Source organism: Anas platyrhynchos, chromosome 1 (genome assembly GCF_047663525.1).
Source record: "Anas platyrhynchos isolate ZD024472 breed Pekin duck chromosome 1, IASCAAS_PekinDuck_T2T, whole genome shotgun sequence".
NCBI classification, from domain to species: domain Eukaryota; kingdom Metazoa; phylum Chordata; class Aves; order Anseriformes; family Anatidae; genus Anas; species Anas platyrhynchos.
This window is the reverse complement of record NC_092587.1, coordinates 961290-984377: the sequence shown is the minus strand read 5'-3', so window position 1 is coordinate 984377 and position 23088 is coordinate 961290. Positions and strand designations below refer to the sequence as shown.

At 48.3% G+C, this 23088-nt stretch overlaps 1 protein-coding gene across 1 annotated transcript; it reads right to left on the bottom strand.

The window, feature by feature from the left end:
- Positions 1 to 1071: 1071 nt before the first annotated feature.
- On the bottom strand, positions 1072 to 22963 carry DENND6B (DENN domain containing 6B). The gene is made up of 20 exons (XM_027461935.3): positions 22770 to 22963; positions 17930 to 17968; positions 17805 to 17847; positions 16422 to 16534; positions 14968 to 15048; positions 13068 to 13173; positions 12438 to 12517; positions 12135 to 12197; positions 11478 to 11533; positions 10742 to 10864; positions 10221 to 10316; positions 10024 to 10118; positions 9522 to 9587; positions 8789 to 8853; positions 8254 to 8343; positions 7192 to 7245; positions 6715 to 6824; positions 4228 to 4330; positions 3293 to 3367; positions 1072 to 2973 (listed from the first exon to the last, which is right to left on the bottom strand). Exons 1-20 carry the CDS (start codon positions 22911 to 22913, stop codon positions 2851 to 2853), a joined length of 1725 nt encoding a protein of 574 aa, XP_027317736.1. The 5' UTR covers positions 22914 to 22963; the 3' UTR covers positions 1072 to 2850.
- Between the last annotated feature and the right edge of the window lie 125 nt (positions 22964 to 23088).

Here is a 23088-nt window from a genome sequence, read left to right as displayed (position 1 = left end):
AGATGGAGGAGCCACGGCTGGGGCAGGTTCTGACCCCAAAGCCCAAAAATGCCTGCCAGGGCTGGGTCCCTCTGCTCCACAATCAGGTTGGCAGTTCGCCCTCTGCTAATTCTGGGGCTGATGCTGCTCAGCCACGCTCATCCCCGTGGTGTGGGGATGGGGGAAGCTGCTGCAAAGGGGAGGTGGGAGAAGAGATGGGGCAGCAGCTCCTGGACGCATCCTGCCTGCTGCCCAGTGACCACTGGGACTCCTCCAGGAGGAATGAAAGCAAGGATTTCAGGTCATTAAAAATTGATTCCAGCATCACAACGCAGATGGTGCTGGGGGAGGACGGGGGATGAGGTTGCAGGTTCATAAAGGAGGTGCATGAACCAGAGCAGAGCAGGAAGACCCGTTAGATGTAGCCCTGGTAGGACAGAGAACATGGTACTAACGTGTGTTTGTTGCAGGATATCTGACCTCCCTGGGAGGAACACAAAGCTAAACACAAACAGCTGGGGGGAATAACGCCTGTGAAGCTGCAGGTTGAGGTTGAGGTTGGCTAGGAGAAACAGGAACGAGCTCAGTGCTGGTGCTACAGGGGAGGCAAAAGCTCGGCCAGGAGAAATGGGAGCAAATGGGTGGGGGGAAGAGAGGCTGGGGCAGCGATGGGGAGAACGAGGCTGTGGTTGGGCTGACCTCAGCTCCCATTCCTGCAGAGCCCCAGAGCCAAGGAAGGGCTGGGAAAGAGAGGGGAGGCAGTGCAGGTAGAGAGGCAAGCGCCAGGATTATGAACACCAGTGTGAGCCCTTCAGTAAAATGACATCGCTGTGAAAACAGAACAAGGCTGGGGCTGACCCATGGCCACAGCACATGGAGTGAGTCACAAGTGAACAGCAGCTAGCCAGGATGACAAAAGGCCAAAAATCAATAAAGAAATAATCAATAAGAGGCGAAGAGCAGCATCCAGGAGTGCTGCTCTCTCTGGAAAGGAAAGCACGGCAGGGGCACCTCTGTAGAGAAACTGGATTCCAACACAAAAACATCTGAGACCCCAAAACAGGAGACAGCTTGGCGTAGGGTTTGGTTTTGTTTTTTTTTTTACTATTATTTATTATTTCCTACTATACATTAGTGCTTCGGTCCACCACAGTCATTGCAGAGCTATCGCACAGACACACGCACAACCTATGTCCAGGATGTACACTGTACAGCAGGGCTGCCACCAGGACCGTACAGAGCCCGGTACCGGGGGGCAGCACGGCCGAGGCTCCTCGTTTGGCTGCTCCAGGCAGGAAAAGGAGCAGCTGCCACTGATCCTGCACTGCCCACGCCGTGCTCCGCAGTGGGGAAATGCAGGAAGGATTCAGTCACCTCCAGGACCTACTGACAGCTCCCCAGCCCTGAATTTGGGCTAGGAGGCAGTGCAGCAATGGGCAGGGATTGTGGAACAAAAACCCCAGATTCCTCCCCATAAGCACTCGGCACTGCCTGCAGGGTCCTGTGGCAGTTTGGGGCAGGTCTCAGCTGAACGCCCCTACGGTGTGGGAAGGTGTGCTCCAGAGCCTCCTACACAACACGAGTGCTTCAGGCTGCCAGACCCATCCTAAAACCCATTCCTTAGGCAAGCATTCAGGCACCGGCCAAACTGGCAGATGGTGAAATGCAATTGCAGCAGCAGCAAAAATGGGACCGCCCTGGGGTTACGGTAAATCCATTTCCAAGGTAGCTGGCAGAAAGGCTGCGCTCGCAGGCAGGGGGCAACTACCTCCAGAACTCGCAGAGGAGCCTCAAAGCTTTCCTGTATTCAACCCAAAAGCACATGCCTGTGTCTCTCTTCCCCAGGAGGTGAAAGCGAACAGAATGACCGAGCTGGAAGCTGGGCTGAAGCAAGAACAGACACAGCCAAGGAGGATGCTCCTCACTGCCCTAAGCGCAGGGCAGGCACACGCTTCTCACAGCCAGCCCTGCACGCTCACACGAGCACCGCTCCACGAGCTTCCACTTGGCAAGGGTGCCACAGGCTGTGAAGATCAGATTCTCCACCAGGTTTTATCAGCAACTGGGCTGACCGCATCAGATAAAGCTGTGTTCAAGGCAGAGCTCCAGCACTTGTACCTTACCGCAGCACACAACCGTGACACTTCCAAGCAGAATAAATTAACGTTTGGAGGCCAGCTCCTCTCGGTGGAGCTGCAGCAGCTATCCCATTCACACAGCACACATCCACCACCTCCAGAGAGCTCTGTTCCTTGCAGATGCACCAGACCTTCAAAAAAGCAGCAGCGTTGCACGTCCAGCAGTTCAGCCTCCCACTCCTATCACAGCTCTTTCTGGCGTGCGTCAGGCTGCTGAATGGGCAGCAAGGTTTTTTTTTCCACGTCATTTACACGTGGGGGACGAGCATCTCTCATTATCCGCAGGAGCTGTCCTGAAAACAACTCCCCCATACAGGGCTGGTCCTGCTTCTCCCAGGCTGGATGACGGCACTGAAATTTCGAGAGCCCAAGCCCTAGGCAAAGCTGGATGTGTATATATGGGCATATAAAAACATGTTCTGCACAGCCTATCACATGCTGCTGAAAGCCTGACTGTCGCTTTCTGACCTACTACCAGCCACACAGGGAACAGTTTTTCATCTGCAGGCCCCTAAATCCAGCTCCACAAGGCAGGATTAGACAGAATGGTGCACACAGTTCCCCACTGCTGCCACAGCTCTGATCCACGTGCCCGAAATCAGACAGGTTTGCGAGCAAGGTCCAGATCTGGCGACGTGGGCTGGATCAGGGAGGAATTTTCCTTTCCAAGTGCAAGTGCAGCTGCCCGCAGCACGGGAGGGCCCTTTCTTCTCCAACAGTCCCTTCGCCGTGCTCAGTGGTGGTGCAGCACTGCCTGGAGGTCCTCTGGCAAGGAGTTGATGACGGTGTCAATATAAAGGCCCACCCGCTGCAGAGTCTCCTCCTTCACAGGAAGGTGCTGGCACCTGGCTCTTACCTGCAGGAGGAGAGAGGAGAGAAACTGAGGGTTTATAAAACAGCTTCAGGTCCTCCTTCTGCCTTGCCATTGGCCAAGCAAACCTCCCACTGTCTCTTTAGCTGGGGTAAGAGAAAACAGACAGGAAACTGTCACCTGGATCTCAGGCTGATGAAAAGAAAAAGCTTTGAATCCTCTACTGCGTAACCACTAAGGTTTTATAACTGTCCCGTTTGCCAGTTCTCCAAATCAGGGAGCAAAGCAACAACCATGATCTATGTCCCTGGTCACTGCCTGACACAAAGACACAGAAAGGAACGAGCACAGGAGGAAAACCTACCAGCTTCTCCCGAAGTTTTAGCACCAGGTCTACAATCTCCACCTCGGACTTGTCCTTCATCCAGGCCACGATGTTCTAAAGAAAGAGAAGAACAGTTCCTTCAGGGACTTATCTTCTTTACAGTTTTTTTTCAAAGAGATCCCCCTAAGCAAAACCTGAAATAAAAGCGAGGAGGAGGTTTCTCATCCTCTCTCACAACTCTGCTCGCAGCACTTAAGTGAGCAAGACAGAGCTCTCCCCACTTTTCTGCCCACGACAGCATCAAGCTCTTGCCTGCAAGAGAAGAATCAAGGAAAGATGCAGCAATACGTAGACGGTGCCGGTTCCCCTCCTCCAGTCAGCACCACGAATCTTGTGCTGTGCTCAGAATTTACATCTATTTGCAAGAGTCAGGCCTGTTAAAAAAGGAGACAGCTTTGGCATCCCCACACCACGCTTGAGGACCTGCACTGCTGAACAGTGAAGCGAGCTGCTGCAGCTGGAGATGCACCCGGGTGGGATGCCAGAGCTCCTGGGACCATCCCAGCAGCTGCTCAGTTTAAGAGATTGCACCAGCAGCCATGGCTAGAATTCCTACCTATCTTCAACAGGCATTAAGGAAGCCAGCAACAGATGATGTTTCCAGTCTGGGACTCTGTTGGCTTGGGAAGGGCCTGATGAATGAAAAAATACTTGACAGAAGCAGCCAGGGCAGGATTTGCACTGGCTAACGAAGCGAGGGAGCTGGGCTGCTCAGATCCTTGTCCCCCACAAGTGCTGTCATCGCTCTGCTCGGAGGAACACGAGGCAGAACTGTGTGTCCCTCGGGCACAAAGCACTTGTCCCCACTCTGTCAGTGCAGAAGCATCAATAAACACCCAAGGAGTGCTCTCATCTCCCAGGTTTCAGGCCTGAGCAGTCTGGCACTGGTTTTAATACCTGCAGCTGGGACATACCGCTTCACAGATTGCCTCCAAATGAAGGGCTTCCAGCTTCTGGGTCATTTCCTTATGCCTCTGCCGGTACCAGCCATCAAAGTTGGGAGACTTGAAGAAACGCCTGCAGAAAGGGAGGTGACATTGAGAAGAGGGACAAGGAGGGATCCAGAAGAGTATGCTGGGCCCAGATTTCCCTTCTTGCTGCAGCAGACACAGAATGTGAGAGGAAAAGACATTTTGATACACAGCATCTTTAAGGATGTCAACCAATTATGAGCTGTTTCACCCTTTTCCTATCTCTTCCTTTCTTCTGTCACGCATTAACACGATACAACTGAGCAGCTTTAGCAGATTGTCACCAACGAGGGACAATCCTGACAGTCTCAAACTCTCCTTTGCATCAGCTCAAGCCTGAGTGATTCAAGAAGTGGTGCTCCCTTCTGTAGCCTTAATTAGGACCACTTTTCCTGGGGAGTTATGCTAACTAGGATGGTTCAACCACGGGAAGGAATTCACATTCCTCTGCAGTACCTTGCCGAATTCCTCTCCTTTCCTGAGATTTAAAAGGTGTCAAACACTTGCTGGCACAGACCTGAGTCCCATATAATTAGCAATGAATGTCTCTCCCACATAAATAAGGTATCATCAAGGCTGTGTCAATGGATGTGTAATTTCTACCCCTCCAGTGCAGACCAGTAATAAACCTCTGTTTTTACTGATCTACACGGGAAAGCGAACAGGGGGCAGCATAATCCCTGTTTTCATCTCGGAGTGTTATAGATTTTTAGATCAAATTCCAAGTGGGATTGAAAAGCTGCTAACAAAAACCCAAGGGTTGCAGCAGCAGAGAAAGAAAGTTTGAGATGCCAGAAGTGTGCTGGGCAACCAGCACGTCGTCAGCACATTCTTTGTAATTCTTTCAATAACAGTGGGGATATCTTAGGTGCGGTATTTTAGCATTTCCCCCTATTAAGACTGGCACGTGTAGGATCTTCCTTCACGCTACTTCCTCAGGCTACCTCCAGAGAGCACTTTGTCAGCAGAACTCAGGTGTTGTTTGTTTCTTTTTGCAACTACAGGGACTCCTTTGCTCATTGCACTCTCTCTCCCCAGCACAATGGAGTCCTAAACCGAGCCAAGATCTCAAGATGCTGCTGCGGTACTGACAGATGTTTCTGTAATTAAGGGTTTGACTTAGGAACACAACAAATGCTGCACGCACAAAATCTCACACAGTTAGGAGCCCAGGAATACAAAAGCTTCTGCATGTACATCAGTTCCCAGCAAATCTCAACCAATTTATTGAAACAGCTTCTTGTTTGTTACTAGTTTTCAAAATATTAGATATCCAAGATTAAATCTTACTGTCTGCCACTCCCACGCCGTAAGGAGTGGAAATGTTTGTTTCCTGCTGAATACATGAAAGCACAAAATGACAAAGACAAAACACATTAATCCATGCTTCTCGTCCTCTGCTCACTTTCTGGGCTTTTTTCCCATCTTCCAAACCCTTCTTGAACTCCAGCAGCTCAGTGCTGTGCCCACTGCCCTGGGGAGCCTGTCCCAGTGCCCGACCACCCCTTGGTGAAGAACCTTCCCCTAACCCCCAGCCTGACCCTCCTCTGTTAGAGCTCCACACCATTCCCTCAAGGTCCTTTTGATGTCACCTCCTGTGGACACCCTGACAGTTTTATGCCCTTCTTACACTGTGGTTCCCCAAACTGCACGCAGTACTCAAGGTGAGACCACAGACGGCAGAGCAGAGTAGGACAGTCCCTTCCCTCGACCAGCTGGGTCTGATGCACCCCAGGATTTGGTTGGCCCTCCTGGCTGCCAGGGCATACTGATGGCTCGTGTTCAACTTATTATCAACCAGAACCCCCAGATACCTGATTTCTGAATTTTTCGTACTCAAACTGTAACCAACTACCCTTTATGAAACAAGGGGTATACTCTACTGCATGCTCTTCTAAATTATACCCTGAAAAAAAGTGTTTTAATGTTCTAACAGCATTGCCAGCTTGCAGTAAGAATGAAGTGGCTGCTGTACAGCTGTACAAAAAGATTATTTTGAATGCTGTACAAAAGTTTATGACAACTGCTGGGTGAGGACCTACAAGTCTTCCTGCCCCATCTGCCAAGGACCAGACACTTCCAAAAGATGTATTCCCTTGGAGGGCAGTAAGTGACTTAGCTGCTATCAGAGATGAGTCCCCTTCTTCCCCTTCAGCAAGGACCTCGGTGTTCTTAGGTTTTTGAAGGTAGAGAGTTTTAGCTTCTAAACCTGCATCTGCTCATTTAATAGATTACTTGAAACACAGGACTGATTCTGCCTTGCTTTTCCTAACCACTATTTATCAATTCTTTATGTGCACGAGTTTCTTAGGTGACCAGTTTCTGTCCCAAAATTTCCTTTTTGCTCCCAGTTCTAATTCAGGGTTTGATGTTCATTATAATCTACACCAGCTGTTAAGGAGATAAGATAAGGACCTACTAAACTCTTACCTGTAGAGGCCTAACCAGTCACCCTTAAGTACACAGGTAAGTTGGGGGCCAGCATGCTCAAGGGTCTTCATGAAATCATCTTGTCGGAAAGGGCGAATTTGTGGAGGATTCTGCACAATGGAAAGACAATAATACATGCACCCAAAAGAAAACGGGAAAATAAGGTCATTATTCGCAATAGAAGAGACTGCACAAGGCAGATTCAAAACTATGAGAACTAAAGACGCGTGAACATCTTAACCAGCCTTGCTAGCAAAATTTAAATTAGACTCACAATAGCTGAGCTTACTGCAAAACAGGAAGCATCTGTCCCAATGTTTGTTTCACTTTTTTTTTTTTTTTAAAGGAGTAATAATCCTCTTCCTTCAATGAGGGAAGTTCACACCGTGTATCAGACTATGTGATCAGCATATGGCATAATTCTTCCCAATCCCTGCAGTCAAAAGAAAGCAGAAGAGACTGGAAAATTGAACTTACTTTCCATGGAGTAATGGCTCTCTGCAGGGGCATCAGACTTGCGATGTAGTGCTCCTAAGAAATACCAAAAAAACAACCTGATGTCACAACATTGCCTCTTGCACTGTCACTGGCCATTATGGTCTTCTGCAGTGCATCATAGGCGCAATCACCAGCCTCTTACTCTGTTTTTGCTTTAGATCAGGTCAGATGGGGCCCTGGGCAACGATCTGGTGGGTGGCATCTCTGCTCCTGGCAGGGGGGTCGATGATGATCTTTAAGGTCCCTTCCAACCCAAACCATTCTATAATTCTGTGACTTATGCTTGCATTTTACACAAGCCTACGTATTCCAGCTTGTTTCCCACCAAGGGTCGGGTCACAAAACTACATGCTGCCAGAATCCTAAACATGATGTGAGAAAAGGTCAGGCGGGAAGAAGCTGGCAGGAAGGACTGGAATCCTAGAAGATATTCTGTCATCTCATTTACTGCCTCCTAGGGTGATGTAGGAAAGAAAGTGAAGGAGCCAGACGTGCACCTGAATGGTCACCAAAAAAATATTAATGGCTTTCTAATGAGACTAGACAGGGAAAGCTCTGAAATAAAATATTTGTTAAAATCTGCCTTAGGACAGCAATGGCCATGCGGACAGGCCTCCTAAGCTGTACAGCAGAGCTTTGTGGAAGGGAGATTTTCACACAGGCACTAGGTTTGACTCCAGTATTATAGGGCAAGAGCAATGTTTTGGGCTCCTGCCTCTTCACTACGTGTCTGCTTTGACTACCAAATCACGGGGAAGGACTATGCCTGTATGGCAGGAAAAAACATCCTGTCTTCACACATCATGTGCAGAACATCCAACCTGCAGACTTGTACACTAATTACTGAAATTTGCAATCGAGAGAAATTTAATTTCTTACTATGAAGTGAAACATCTCTAGGGTGCCACATCCCAAATCTATTACAGGTGCTCAAATAGAGGTGAGTAAAAAAGGGCAAGTGCAAACTTGTCACTTAAGCAAGCATCTCCTGTTCACCCCCCTCACCTTTACACCACTCTGACAAGTCTCTGCTCAACTCACCAGGGGAATAATGAAGCTCTGGGTGAGCTCCAGGAGGTGACGCCTCAGAAGAGCACTCTGGACTTCAGACGGGCGTTTTCGCTGAATCCCCTGCAAGCACAAGCAGGGCGTTCACAAGGATGCTATTCTCTGTTATGCAGATAGATGCAGAATTTGCAAACTCTGCAGCTATGAACAACCAGTCCAGAGCAGCCTGGAAAGCGTAGTGCCCAAAATACATCCTCCACTCCCTGGTTAAGGGTACCACTCGTGTTTCACTAGATTAATCTGCTTCTCCAGACTCTTTTTGCCAATAAGGATTGTCCTCTCTGAGGTAATCATTTGTGCCAGCATTTATTCCATGATATCAAGTGAAAAAAAAAATTAAAACTGGCCTGATACATCTGTTCAAGTATACTTGACTAAATCATTACAAACTTAAATCAAACTGAAAAAAGCAGTCTGTTCCTTGCAGGATTTTGTCTGTTTAAACCGAGCTGTTAGCACAGTTTCCCCACAATGCCATAAAGAATTTGGATCTGGTTGAATTGCTTACCTTTAGTAATCTTTTTATCAGAGTTTTATCTTTGTGAAGAAATGTTTTATAAGAAGTGTAGATTCCTAGATTGAAAGAAACAAAAACCACCATGTATGTAGAGAAGGCACCATTATACAGTGCAGGGATAACAGAACTGAATGTCCTAGCACAAATCATGGCAACTGTATCAGGGGGCTAATTACAAATATCATAAAAAATTAATTACAAAAAAAAAATAAAGTTGCTAAAGCAGCTAGCACTCACAGCAGGACTAAAGGACACTACACTGCCTGAAGGACCTTCTTACACTAAACTTATGGTGAGATAACTCACTGGAGCCAGCTTATGGCTAGGCCTGACCTGAACAGTTAGTTAACTGACAGTTCTGCATCTAAGTAAGCAAGTTCCTTTGTCTTCCACTGCATCTAAAAGGCAAATCTGATATATATAATAAAAATCTGATATATAAAATAAACCCAAGAAAATTCAAACCTGTTCTCTGAAACTAAAATATTTTATTCAAAGATTTTATACTGTCTTTTTCAATCTCAAAGATGCACGGTTTTTCTCTATTAGGTGGGGGATGCCATTACAGGGGGCTGTGTAGCAGATCAAGTGTAAGAACATCAAAGTGTCCATTTATTGCAATACAAAGAATAATGCATGCATTGTTCACATGCCTGCAAAGCCACTAAAATCCCTCATGTGGAAGCGTAAACAGAATTAAACCATGCCTGACAAGAGGACCTACCTGGTTTTGTGTCTAGAGTTTTTAGTTTAGTTAGCTTCTTCACCTTAACTTGCTTGGGCAGGTCTCCTGTGGAAGGATGTTAAATAATTAGTTCAGGTTCTGAATCTCCCCTCACAGCACAGCACTCATGAGACTTCACACTTGAGAACATTCAGTGCTACACTTATGCATCTGAAGCCACAACCTCCCTTAACTCCATCCTCAGATCAGCCTTCCTGTTTGCTAACTTTGGTGCTAAAAGTTTGGACCAGGAACGTGTTAAGGACACACAGCAAAAAATAAAAAATAAGTGGAAACCAACAAAAAAAAATAACCTCCCCATCTCCCTCCCTCCCAAAAACAAAACAAAACAGCTTTCTCAGCCTAGAGTGAAGCAGTTTTCTTGGCTTCGTAGACTCTACTTGGCTATGCAATTTTACCTTTCCTGACTAGAAAGACTCATTTTGTTAATGCTTCAGAAAAAAAAAGGAAAAAAAAGCAAGTTATCATCTCAATGTCATACCTGACATTCTGAGCTCCCCGACCCGAAGGATGTGTGGCCAGTGCTGGAGTGTTTTGATGAAGAAGGGGTTTGTGACTCCCACGACGATGTTTGGCCTAGAAAGAAAGGAAAAAGTGCAGAACAACGCTACCCTCAGGTATCCTCCGCCTCCACCCAGACAGCGGTGAGTGGGCAGCAAGCACCTCCTGGCTACTTACGGAGCTTGAGTCCTGGTGGTGTACTCCTTAAATTCACTGTCGTGGATGGTAAAATAGGGCCGGTAGTCACAACAGTACCTCAGAGGGGCAAGACAGCTGTAACAACAGACAGAAGAGTTGCCATACAAACTTCACAGAGAAGGGATGTGTGTTTATATCAGGTTAATATCCTACAGCACTGTTTTGTCCTGCTAGAGGTAACACTGTGGAGGAGTTCCAGGCCTTTTTTTTTCTTTCTTCTAAAGAAGAGCTCATAGCTGGGTAGAGAAAGCAACTCAGGGCTATGAACCATCAAGTCTCTCAACACAGCAGACTCACTTTTAGTCTTTGCCATTAGTGGAATGTGAGTGAGGCTGTCTTACCATGCTACTTCTTGCCTTACTACGCTATTTCTTGTCATACAAACTTTCACAGACAAACTAAACCTAACACAACTGACTTGCCAGAAGAGCATATGTGAAAGAGAAAAACTGTCAGAACCTATTATTATAGTTATCTGTATCTCAGAATGCGAGCATTACCTGGTAAGAGCCATAACCATCTCTGAAGAAACTGTAGGGGATGGTGCCATTACAACAATTGGCTCTCCCAGTAACACCAGTTCCCATAACATCTGGATATGAATTAGCACTGGCTGGAAACACCTGTTAGTGAAAGGAAGAATGACAAACTCAGGTTAGAAAAGCAGTTCAGAAAAGGCCAGGTGCTATTCCTACATATAAGTGTAACCAGATGTGCCTCTGGGGCACATGAAATCTAGGACTGATTTCTAGTGTCCCACAACAGAATGTTTTGTGTCTTCACACCTGCTACAGCTCAACCATCTTACTCATGTTTAGGGAAACACTTGAAGCAATGTAAAGCAACTTGCAGCAGTATGTCCTTTGATCTAAGCAAAATAAAATACATGCTGATTGCAGCAGATGTCTGTCTATTAGAGCAGTACCTACAGTGCTGGAAGGTTTGTTTCAGATGCACAATGTGTATGCTTCAGGGCTTAAGCTGATCAGCATTTGAGGTCAAGAAAAGAAACCCTCCTCTAACCAGGACCCTGGGTGATGTGTTAAAGGCCATGCATACTGGCTTAGACACCGCACAGGTTCTGCAAGTCCAGCATTCTAAATGACACTCTGCAAAGCAATAATTTTTCATTCTTCATTTGATATCTTCATTATCCATATGACTTATAGGATACTCTGAGCAGGGAGTATGTAAAGCAGATGAAGAGAAGAGGGTTGTAGAGATAGTGACTCTCACCTGAAGAGGTCCAGTTCATGAATGCTTGGCAGAACCATTGGGGCTGGCAAGAGATTCTAAATGAGAAAGGAAAAAAATCCAAAATTGTTAGTAAGTGGAAGCACTCTGACTGAAATGCCATCTAATTTGACACATCAATCAAAGTAGCTCCTTCTACAATAAGCATAAGAAGAAGGGAACAAGATTAATGCTTGGAGATATGAGTCAGGGATAGATCTGGATTGGGCAGTCAAGCTCCAAGTGAATTTCCTTTCTTAGAAGAGAGCCAAGAATCCTTTCTTTGCAAGATGTTAAAGACTTCCCATGGCTGCGCCTTTGTTTTCTGGAGCTTCCTCTGGCTGAAGACAGAGCTCAAGATACAGATATGGGCAACAAGGGTTGGAAATAAAAGTACCAAAAGTTCAGAAGTGTGTAAAAGACAATAACATTATTAAATGGATAAAAAAAAGGAAAAGCTGAGATGAACAGGAAACAAAACCAAAGCTGAATCAAAGCAGTAAAGATGTTCTGACCGCAAAGACTACGAAATAACAAGGAAGACTAAGGCAGAGTCTCAAGAAAGCATGAGACCCATGCATTAATTCCAAGTGGGACTAGGTCCAAGAAGCCCCAGATTCTGCCCACCAGTGGCTTGTGTCATGCCACTCTTTGTCTTACCTCTTGATTGAACTGCTTCACTGGACTTGTTCCTGGCTTATCCACCCTGGATGGGATCCTCACCTAGATTACAGTTAAGAACAGACAGGTGAACCAGGAGATGGAATCAGTTAGCCGTGTTGCTTTCATCCCTAACAACCACGCTCATGAAAAGCTTTCTCAATTTTCAATTGCACTGAGGTTAGGCATAAAGGGAAAGAATCTAGAGTCAGCAGCAACTTTAACACCCAAAAGAAAAAGGAGTATGTGCTCCCCTTCCTAGTTTGTCCCATTCTGCTGCTGACTATCATCACCAACACATACCTGAATGACAACTCCCATCACTGGAAGGTTCAGAGTCTGTCCTGGCACAGGGGGCGGCCACTGATCAATCTCATTGCACACTGCAGGGACACAGACAAAGGAAGCAGTTGGCACTGAAGGTCAATACAGCTAATTCAGCTGGTCCTACGAGTTCTGCCAATTTACTTATCGCTCACTCCTAGTTCACGTGTCCCCTTGGCTACTTGCAAACAAACACTACATAAAATAATCGTGCAAGTTTAGGTCAGACACCGGACTTACGTCTGCACCACTGCTTCCAGTGCAGACCCAGCAGCACTACAGTGTTGACAAATCATGATTGAGTTGCACAGTGCAATAAAGGCCCAGACAGAGATGTAGCATTAGCAGTTTTTTCCCTCCTCGGGAATACATTGTACACAAAACTGACAGCATCATCCATTAGGATTGTCAGACATTTCCCATTAATGCATCCTTTACAGCTGTTTATAATTTTGACAAGCCAGCCGTTTGGATGAAAGTTTTTCCCTGCTGGAATTTGTTTCAGAACAAACTAATTGGGAACATTTCAGCTGTCTTTCAGGAACCTCCTGATAAAACCTCTGAAAGATTTCAATATGCAAACCATCCCTCCTAGATCTGACTGCTCACCTGCCTCCAGGCATGGCTCCAGCTTGTCAAAGTATTCTGGAGCAATCAGCTGCAGCAATGACTGGAACAAGTTCACATACGGAAGGCGTGACACCAGCACCAGAGACTGAAAAAGCAGTACATTTAGGAGTCAGAGACCCCCTGTTGAGACAATTTCTAGCACTGCATATACCTATACTGCTTACTAGAGGACTACACTTAAAAAACAACATCGATAACATGAAAGAACTCAAAAGCAGCACTTTTACTGGTAAAATTTTTGCTAGCTGAGCCAGCAGGCTTAGGGAGACGATAGATATCAAGGAGTTTCTTAACAAGTGATCACAGCTGGCAGCTTCTAGAATGGGGCCGCTGCAACCAAGATGGATGAGTTTGTGATCTAGCAAAAGATCAACTGTAGGAAAAATAGATTCAAAGAGATTTTAATAGATTAATTAAAATTAAAAATAAAAATAAATTGGCAATAGGTTCAAAGCTATGAAAACAACCATAGCAGACAGAGGAGTATCAAGGAGCAGGCAGCTGAAACTTAAATTATATATACAAATGAAACAAAGGGATGCTGGGGAAGAAGAAACAAAGTAATTCAAAATAATGCTAATTTGTCTCAAGCAATGACATTTGGGTTGTTACTTTGGCTTCTATTGCTTTTTATAAAATATATTTTGTTAAAAAAACACTTTTCAATTCAGTCTTGTTGGGGGAATTAATTACTCCACTGATAATTCTCCTCCTCTAATCATTAATGAATACATTATTTAGGATCCAGTGAATATATTTGCAACACTTAGCCAAACCCCTCCTTTCCAAGCCAGAGCTTTCCCATCTGAAATTAAAAAAGCCATCCAAGCATGGCAGTATACTTCACCGAAGAATTCTATGTGCCCCTTACTTTTGCAGGTCTACAAAAGAGCACATTCGCTCAAGTTATCAAATTTTCCCAATCCACCAACGTTTTGAGCAATCAGTCACAGAACGGCTTGGGTTGGAAGGGACCTTAGAGCTCATCTAGCTCCAACCCCCTGCCATGGGCAGGGATGCCACCCACTAGATCAGGTTGCCCAAAGCCCCGTCCAGCCTGGCCTTGAGCACCTCCAGGGATGGGGCATCCACAGCTTCTCTGGGCAGCCTGTGCCAGTGCCTCACCACCCTCACAGTGAAGAATTTCTTCCTAATGCCTAAAGTAAACCTATCCTCTTTTAAAGACTACCAAAAGAGTATGTATCTATGGAGAAAAATGAATCTTAAGATCAAAGTAAAGTATTTTCCTTCTCTGGAAGGAGTCTGAAATTCCACCCTGTCTCAGGTAGTTACCGTACCTATCTGCCTGAGTAATACGAAGCACTTTGCTTATTTACACTGAAATAAGCATGCTGGTTCTTATTAGTTTTTCCAGTGTCTGTGTTAAAGGAAATTGTGATACGAGGCAAGGTTCGTGAGGTAATAGCAGTGTCATTGCTGCTAGTTAGAAGCAATCCACCCAGCGGGCAATTCATTCCCAGATGGCTTCTAGGAAGGCTTCTAGAAAGACGAAAGATAACAAAATAAGATCAATAAGAGCAGGACTGAGGCACAACTGGCACAGACTGCAACAGCGAAGTGTACCCCCTCACTGTCCGTAACACTAGAGCACATACTGAGGGAAACGCTCGAGTACTTGGGGATCTCATGATTCAGGCAGCAGGTCACCACTCGTGACTAACACACCATGGTAACCCCAGCCAGGTTTGTTTGGGATTACACTTTCCACATATTCCTGCCCCCCGCGACCTTTGCTGCTTCCTGCAGAAAGCCGGTGGGTGTCACGTAGGAAGTGGTGCTATTTTACAGCTTGGGATGGGTGCTGCTTTACAGCCACGTACCAGCTGCGAGTAGCGAGCTATCTGGTTTCAGCACTCACCTTCTGAAAATAACCTCTCTTCATCGAGCTGTCCTTGACTTGCCTGAAGTATACGTAACCGAAGTAATGAGCCGACTCCCTCTGCAAGAGACCAACAGTGCTGTTATGTTCCTGCTAACAGCAGGAGGGGAGCCAGCCCCCCCGGAGCTCATCCTGGCACCCCAAGCTACCTCAGCTCTGCTCCCACTGTTTCCTTCGGCAGGCAGAGGACAGCGTTTTGCTGGACACGACACACCACCTCCCACGAGGAAATGTTCCCTACCAGACCCACTGTGCTCCTCCTAGCCAGGCATTTAAAGATAAACTTTGCTTCAGATGGAGGCTGCAGCTCAAAGCCAAATGATGCCTCATAGCATCCATGAAAACTATCAGATTGAACACAAATCCCAAAGTTTCAAGCAATTTTTGTCTTCTAGGCTCCCAGAGACATCAAGAAGGAAGGATAGCTATCAGTGCAAACACAAAGATCTTCCTTAATACCATTTTCCAACACACCACAGGCATCATGGTTTAAGGCACCTTTCTCTTTCCAAATGTTGTTTTTCCACATCAGAATCCAGGACTTTGGAAGTTTTGCTTTCCTTCTTAAAAGGCAGGTGGATTTATAAGTGTCTGACAACCAACTGCTACAAAGCAGTAAAGATGAACACAAGCTGAACAATCTCTAAACCAGAGTTTCTGAAAAGAAACCCTCCTACTCCCCTCTCAGACCAGCAATCCATTTCTTACCACGTATCACAAAAGGATCGAGTTAAAAGGCACATGCACAGGAAGAGTCATCTCACTTGACAGAAAGTAGAAAGCAGAAGAGGACAATTTGATCTGATGGCCATCTGCTCTACAAAAAGAAGCAGCAGTGCTGAGCACATCCCTCCTCCTGCATGAAGGGGGCAGATAACTCCCTGCTGGAAAAACCACAGCTAACAGACACTCCTGGTATTGATGCCTGGGTATGGTTAAACCAGCAAGCACACAAAGCCAAAGCACACATATGTGCCATGACAGCTACACTGACAGTTTTTACATCCATCCATCCTGCAATAAATGCAAAGAAGTGTCCTCCCTCAACAAAACAGGTAACCATCTCTTACCATGGACAAGGACATTCTCGTCTTGCCTCACGATAACATGCAGAGGGAGCTGTGCACTGGTGGATGTCACCTGGGTCCCTCTAGCTCGACAGGGCCACTGCTCTAATCTGGGCTCCTCCCGGCTCAGCCCCATCGCTCAGAGGAGCTGCAATTCTCAGCATGGCCCTCTACACTTATTAATGTGAAAAGCTTTCAGCACAGGGATTTCTTTCTTCTTTTCTGACTATTCCCATGGCTCGGGAAAACAACCAGAGACGGGGAGTAATTTAGGCACGGAAAACAAATCCAAAGCGTATTTGGATTTTAAACCCCAAAGCACAGCTGTTTGCTTTGTGTAAGCAGAGCACATGAAATGCAACCAACCTGCAGGGTGAGGGGTGCTTCTCTGTTGTACTCGCCATCATCCTCGTAATGAGCGGTCCTCTGTCCCCCCGACTGGCGAAGGCGGAAGCTAAACTGGGTGTCCCCCAGGCCACCTGAGACAGGAGATCACAGACGATCAGGAAGAAGTTTCAGTAAGGGGAAAGCTGGAAATTGCTTAAGTCAGAAGCGCTGACAAAAACAGAGAGAAGAAACCCAGAAACAGAACAAAGTGGGGAGCAACGGGACTCTCAGGACCCCAAACCCACTGCAAGACAGGGAGAACCCGTCACTGGACACAAGAACTGGTACCATTAAGTTACACCTCGCCAGGTCATTGCCGGAAAACTTACAGACATCAGCCAGAATCATCTACCCCGAGTAGCTGCAGCTACCACCTCTTATCTTACATTGAAAAAAAACTATAAACGGCCTTACCCCAAGACCACACAAATGCTGATTTAAGCAATAACCCCCTGCAGTGGTTCTAGCAAGTGAGCTGCACAAGCACTGCAGGAGGGAACCTCCCAGGTTATACAATATTGCTCTCCCCTGCACCAAGAAAACAGCAGGGAAAAAAAAAAAAGGCATTAAATCCTCTGGAGGGGACAGGATGGGCAGGAGAACTTGGAGAGCTGAGTACTTACAAATAGGTGGGTTACGAGGAGAGCTAAACGTGCCAGAGCTCACTGAACAACCAAGGCTAAACACCCTATGGCACTACCAAGGGGCAAGGGATGTGCTCCCTTCCCACCACGAAGAGCACAGACTGTCATGCCCGTTACAAAGATATTACCAACAGAAAGGAATTGACTTTAATAAAAGGAACGTTTAGTCCGGGTGTTCACTAAGCTCTGAGAAACTAGCAAAAGTCCATCCTTAAAAACATTTACACTAAGCTGGGAAAAACTGTAGAAAACTAAGAGTCAGGAGTCAGTCCTTAAAAAAAGAGGTGTTTGTGTGAATTACCATATGTCCCATTGCCACCTTTCTGATCTATAAACACCAGCTTTGGGACTACTTCTGCTGTGAAAGCATCCTCTCCCCATTTATTTGTCTTCAGTGAACGCTTCAGTCAAACACAGAAATGCTGACAGAGTCGACAGCTGCAAACCTCAGGAAGCTTACCCTCCGTGACTGCTTTTTAATCTTTTTCTATGCATGGGTGAAGCATGAGCGTGCGGGATTATCAAGAAAATATCCTGTCACCCAGAGAGCAATCGGAATGACACTGAGCTCCCTGCTCAGGCTGCAGGGCTGGGCGCTGCGAGATGCAGCCCATCAGGCTCTGCTCCATGAGCTGATGACTCACTCTCTCCATGAGAACCCATTTCTTTCACAACAGCGACGAGCAGCCCGCAGGCGAGGCCAGCAGATGCCACCTACCTGAGTAGGAGTCCGGGAAGGACAAGTAGCAGATACTGGTCTTCTGCAACAAACAGGAAAAGACGGTGAGAAAACCGACCGCTGCTGCCCAGCATCTTTAAAAACAGGAAGGAAGGAGCTGTTACCTCTTTCTCTGTCAGTCGGAAGTCATAGGGGTACACCAGCTGCAAAAGGGATGAGAGGCAGAAAGTCAGGCACGCTGCTCCCCCACGCCAACAAACTGCTGGTGTACAGCAAGCCACTCGTTCTCCCCAAAGGAACAGACCCTAGGAGCAGGTGCCCCTCCACATCACAACCTGACCACCCGCACCCAGTGCCCTGAGCCTTTCACCGTCCGTATTTATCACGGCGGATTTGGAGGCAGACTGCAGAGCTTGGGTTTTACTTTGATTTTAACTTGAGAGTGCACAAACTGGTGAGGGCTCAGTGCTAGCGAGGGATAGCTCAGAGCACAAAGCCTCACGACCTGGCTGCTAACTCCTCTGTGCACGTTACTGATATGCAAACACCGGCTGCCTCTGGAGCAGGCAGGACAGGGCTGCTTCAACACCACTTGGAATTAATTCATGTGCATTCACTCCTCAAGCCTGGGAAGCATTAACCATAGGATCACAGAATAGTCACTATTAATATTCAGTTCTGACCTAAACATAAGCTCACAAATTGCCCCAAATCACGTCCTATACAGAAAGCTTTGAACTTTGTACATTCCTAATTGTTTGCAGAAAGGTCACTTTTTGTTTTGATTCTTTGATTCCTGCTAGAAAGTCACTTACAATACGCTAGAAATACCAAATATCCTGAAGGAGTGAGGAAAGCTGGCCTGCTGAGCTTCTGGGAGGTAAAAAAAAGATTTCACAATGAAGAAATGAGAAGACACAGAGTGGGAACAGAGTAAGAACGGCTTTGAAAGCGAAGTTGTGCATGCACGTGGTGAGAGGAGGACAGCAGACCAGCACGGGCACGGCACAGCGAGCTCGCTGTCCCCAAGGGCAGGGGAAAGGACACGGCGATAATCGAGAGGGAGCCGACAGCACCGGACAAAGGTTCTTGCTGCACGGCGAGATTAGGAAGCAACGTACCCTGCGTATATTAAGCAACACCAGGTCTGGTGGTAGGCACGGTTTGTATCCCAGCCTCCGGGGTGCAAACATTTATTTATATGAGAGTGGTCAGCTCGAGACGCTGTGCACAGCGACCACGAACCAGCAAGTGCTCAGCAGAAGCTGGGAGGGATCCAGAGCTCTGCTTTAGCCTCATTGATCTGGGATCTGTTGTTAGAAAGACAAGCCGAGGTTTATTTCGTATGGCAAGAGGTAGATCTGGCACAGACCTCGGGATTCATGCTTTGTCAGCATACCAGTGACAGCCGATCGGAGTAACACCCAATTTATCACCCAGCACTGCAGATAAAGAGATCTGCAAGAAGTTTAAAGTATCTAGTGCAGGATCCTGGCTTTGCATCTGAGCTGTGTGCATGCTGCTCATGCTGCTTCTGCATTTACTGTAACCCGTAAAAGAGAACTCAATGCAGGACTTCTCGGGTCAGGGTTGAGCACGGAGCTGCCCTCCATCCCCAGCGAAGTCTCAGCGAGGAGCAGGAGGGGTGAAAATGACGCAGCCACGGCCGTAGTGAGTTGCACGAGCCACTTGGCAGAGGATGGGAACTGAAGTACGTACTTACAGCTCTGCAAAAGCAAACCACGCAGCGCTCACAGCACTTGCGGATGGGAAGTGCCGAAACTGCAGGTGGCTTTAAGCAAGCAGATGAGAAAGAAACCAGCGCTGAATGACTTGAAAAACGGAGATCTGCTATCAGGCTTCCGCAGCTCCCAGGCAGTAACTGTTTGAGGTCAGCAGCAGTCATCCAGTGCCCAGATCAGCAGCTCTGCTCCGTGCCCAGCCGCTCGCGGGGCTGGAAATCCCCAGGGCCCCCCACCAGAGCACGGCGAGCTCTCCAGCTGCCTCACTCAGCTCTCAGCGCTCCCCTCGGATTCTCGGGCAAAGGCAGCTAACCAGCTTCAGAGAGAGCACCGAATTAACAATTAAAAATTGTGCTGATCAGCCTTCGGTTAAAGCTTCACAGGACGAAGAGAGCTGGAGGAAGGGGTGCGCTGCAGCTACACCACGGGAGCCGACACCTCTCCACTGCTGTGTTTTTGCATTCGACCAAATTCTTGTGGTTGTGACTAATTCGATGATCATACGTTTATTTTGTTCATTCCCCTATAGTAGCAACCACACTAGACCTGCACGTCCGACCCCGACGCATCAAGGAGCGCAGGATCTCGCAGCATCCTCCTGTCCCTAATGCTTGCCTGCGATCTAAACTCCGTCTGAAGAGCCAGGGCAGACTTCTGATCCTCACACTGCCTTTTCTGGGACGCCTTTCTGCAACTCGATCAGACCAGGTGGATGCTGATGGCTCCACGCTGCTTTGTTAGGATATTTTGGGCCCAAGCTTGAGATTTGCTGAGCGCGTGTTTCACTCAGATGCGTGCTCAGCGTTATGGAAAAAACTAACTCAGGTCCAAATGCTGTCTGAGCACAGAGACACTGATGGATCCCAACGTTCAGATACCGTGTTTCTGAAAACCAGGCTTCATCTTCTGCATTTCTGCTTCCCCTTCAGGTCAACTCTCTGACGTGTGCCCCCTGTTTGGTGCGGGGGAAATCACTCAATAATGACAAGGCTGAAGAAACAATCTAAAATATTAAGTATCCTAGTCACTAGAAGTTTTCAAAACCAAGAAGACAGCAAACAAAAACACTTTTATTTGTGTTAGTCACTGGATATTACAGAAGTAGCCCAAAAGGGCTTAAATTACATCGTTTTTTGGCGATGTGGCTCCCTCCCATCAGTAGTGAGTTAACGAGCGTGGAGGTGCCACACGCTGTTGAACGGAGCCTGAGCACTAAAGCGTTGCTGTTGGTGCCTGCAGCTGTCATAGCAACGAGGAGAATATCCCAGAAAATGACTTCTGGTGACTGAAGCAACACAGCTTCAGAGCAACAAAGTGCCTGTGTCTGGAAAAGCCGGGGAGGGAGGAGTCAGCGCTGCCGCGCTGGGGATGTTTTGGGAGCTGGGGATGTTTTGGGAGCAGGGGATGTTTTGGGAGCAGGGGATGTGTTTTTGGCATGACGCAGCCCGTTCTGAGGGATCCCCTCAGAAACACATCCTCTCTCCCACCGCTGCTTTCACTGCCTGGAACCGACTGCTTGAAGAAAGGTAAACTGGTGGATGAGTCAGGACCAGTAATCACACCCCATTTCTGCATTAACCTATGCTTTTTGTGACACCTGTGCTGCCGTGTAAATATAGAGCAGAGGAGTCGGGACCCGCTGGATCTCAGGGTGATGGATCTACACTTGCACGAGTCGGGCGATGTTTGGAGACCTGGGCAGACCCCAAAGGAGCTCCTGGAGCAGGGGCAGCTCTGTCGTTCCTGGCGGCGCTGCTGAAGGACACACAGCACACACACAGCGGGCTCCAGCAGCCTGGCTTCCACTTCGATTTGGGCAGCGAAGGAAGAAGAGATCCTTTATCTGGAAACAATGCTGTACTCAGGGAAAAATAACCTCCAAAAAGATGACAAAACCCAGTTTGTTTGGGTCCCGGTCAGGTTTCTTCCGGTGAGGTTTCCAGCAGATGCGTTTTATGAATTTACAAAGGCTTCTTTGCAGAATAATTCAATATGATTGCACCATGAGCAGCTGAGAAATCCCAACGCTTGGAATTATCGCACCCAGGGCACCCACGGGGTGCTGAAAAGAACAATCCTGGTAAGGCTTTATACAGAGGGAGAAGCACCAGAGACCCCGGGGGGGACAAGGCCTGCACCTATTTCCATTCCAGCAGGCCGAGGAGAAGGAAAGCAAAACCATGCATTACGAAGCCTCCAGCTCTGCCCAATTTTTGGCAGGAAAGGGGCACCGCCACCTTACTGCACACCTCGGAAGGGAGCGATTCTCAGTTGTGTCCCCACGGGGCGCAGACCTGCGGGTCTCAGCAGACCCCGACCAGGACAGCGTGCTCCAGCCAGGTCCCCCAGCCCCAGGACCACCCTTCCACGCGTGCCTCTCCCCACACAGATTTGCTGAGAGGATGCAAGCCTGCGGTGCCACTCCAGAAGGCTTGAGGCTGCCCTTCCTTCCCCCTCGCTTTGCCACGAGCACGTTAGGCACTGCAATTTACCCCGAATACCCCATGGCAAGGCTCCCTGCGAACTCCGCCAGGACCGAAGTCCCACGGGGCAGGGTGCCACGAGCATCGTTCCAACTCTTTTTTTTTTTTTTAAGCCCAAAAACTTGCAGTCAAAAGCCCGACTCGTGACACGGCCTCTTCACAGCTGCAGGGGTCGGCATGCCTGCGGACAGGGCACAGGACCTGGACCTTATCTAAAATAACCAAAGCCACGGAGAGAAATAGGGAACGAGCAGAGAGATGGTGACATTGCCTGGTGGGGACTGTCCCCTCCTTGTGACGGGTGAGAAAATGGGGAAGAAAGCACCGTTATGGTAATTATCACAGCACACCTATGGAGCAGAAAAGTGCAAATGCTCATTAATATCCCAATATTCAGGATGTTTCAGCTCTGGCCCCCCAGGAAAGCGCGGAGGGCTCGTGAATTGGGTCTGCACCTCATGAATTGGGTCTGCACCAGGTATTTTTGTTTCCACCAGGTATTTTTGTTTCCACCAGGTATTTTTGTTTCCACCAGGTATTTTTGTGGGTATTTTGAAGGAACCTGACCCCCCCCGTGCTGCCCATCACCGGCCCTGCCCCCCCCCCTTACATAACGGGCCCCGGGGCCTGCACCCACACCGGGGGCCCGGCACCCCCAGCCCCCACCTCAGCTCCCCCGGGGCCGTTCCCAGACGCGATCCCCGTTCTGGGGCAAATCTCCCCAAAAACCGGCTCCCGGTTCTGAGCCCCCCCTTCCCCCGGAGCCGCCCCCACGGCACCTCCATGGCCTGTCCCAGCTCCAGGTCGAAGGTGACGACGCACACGCACTCGAGCCAGGCGGAGAAGCGGGCCCAGGGCAGCGGCGAGGCGGCGGCGGCGGCGGCGGAGCGGGGCCGGGGCCGGGCCCGGCTCAGCGCGTCCATGGCAGCGCCCGCTCCGCCGCCCCGCCCCCTACCGGCCAGGCCACGCCCCTCTACCGGGGAGGCCCCGCCCACCGGCCCCGCCCCGCCCCGCCGCGCCCCCCGGTGGTGCGGAGGCCTCCCCCCCCCCCCCGGTGTCATGGCGGCCGTTGCCATGGAGCCGGGCGGAGCCGCGCCT

Bases quoted from the DNA above. Each gene is read 5' to 3' on its own strand.
- DENND6B (XM_027461935.3), bottom strand. From the start codon at position 22,913: ATGGACGCGCTGAGCCGGGCCCGGCCCCGGCCCCGCTCCGCCGCCGCC. The intron at 12,198-12,437 runs GTATGTGTTGGT...ACTGTAATCTAG, and splicing joins TGATGGGAGTTGTCATTCAG to GTGAGGATCCCATCCAGGGT. The intron at 2,974-3,292 runs GTAGGTTTTCCT...CTCCTCCTGCAG, and splicing joins TAAAACTTCGGGAGAAGCTG to GTAAGAGCCAGGTGCCAGCA.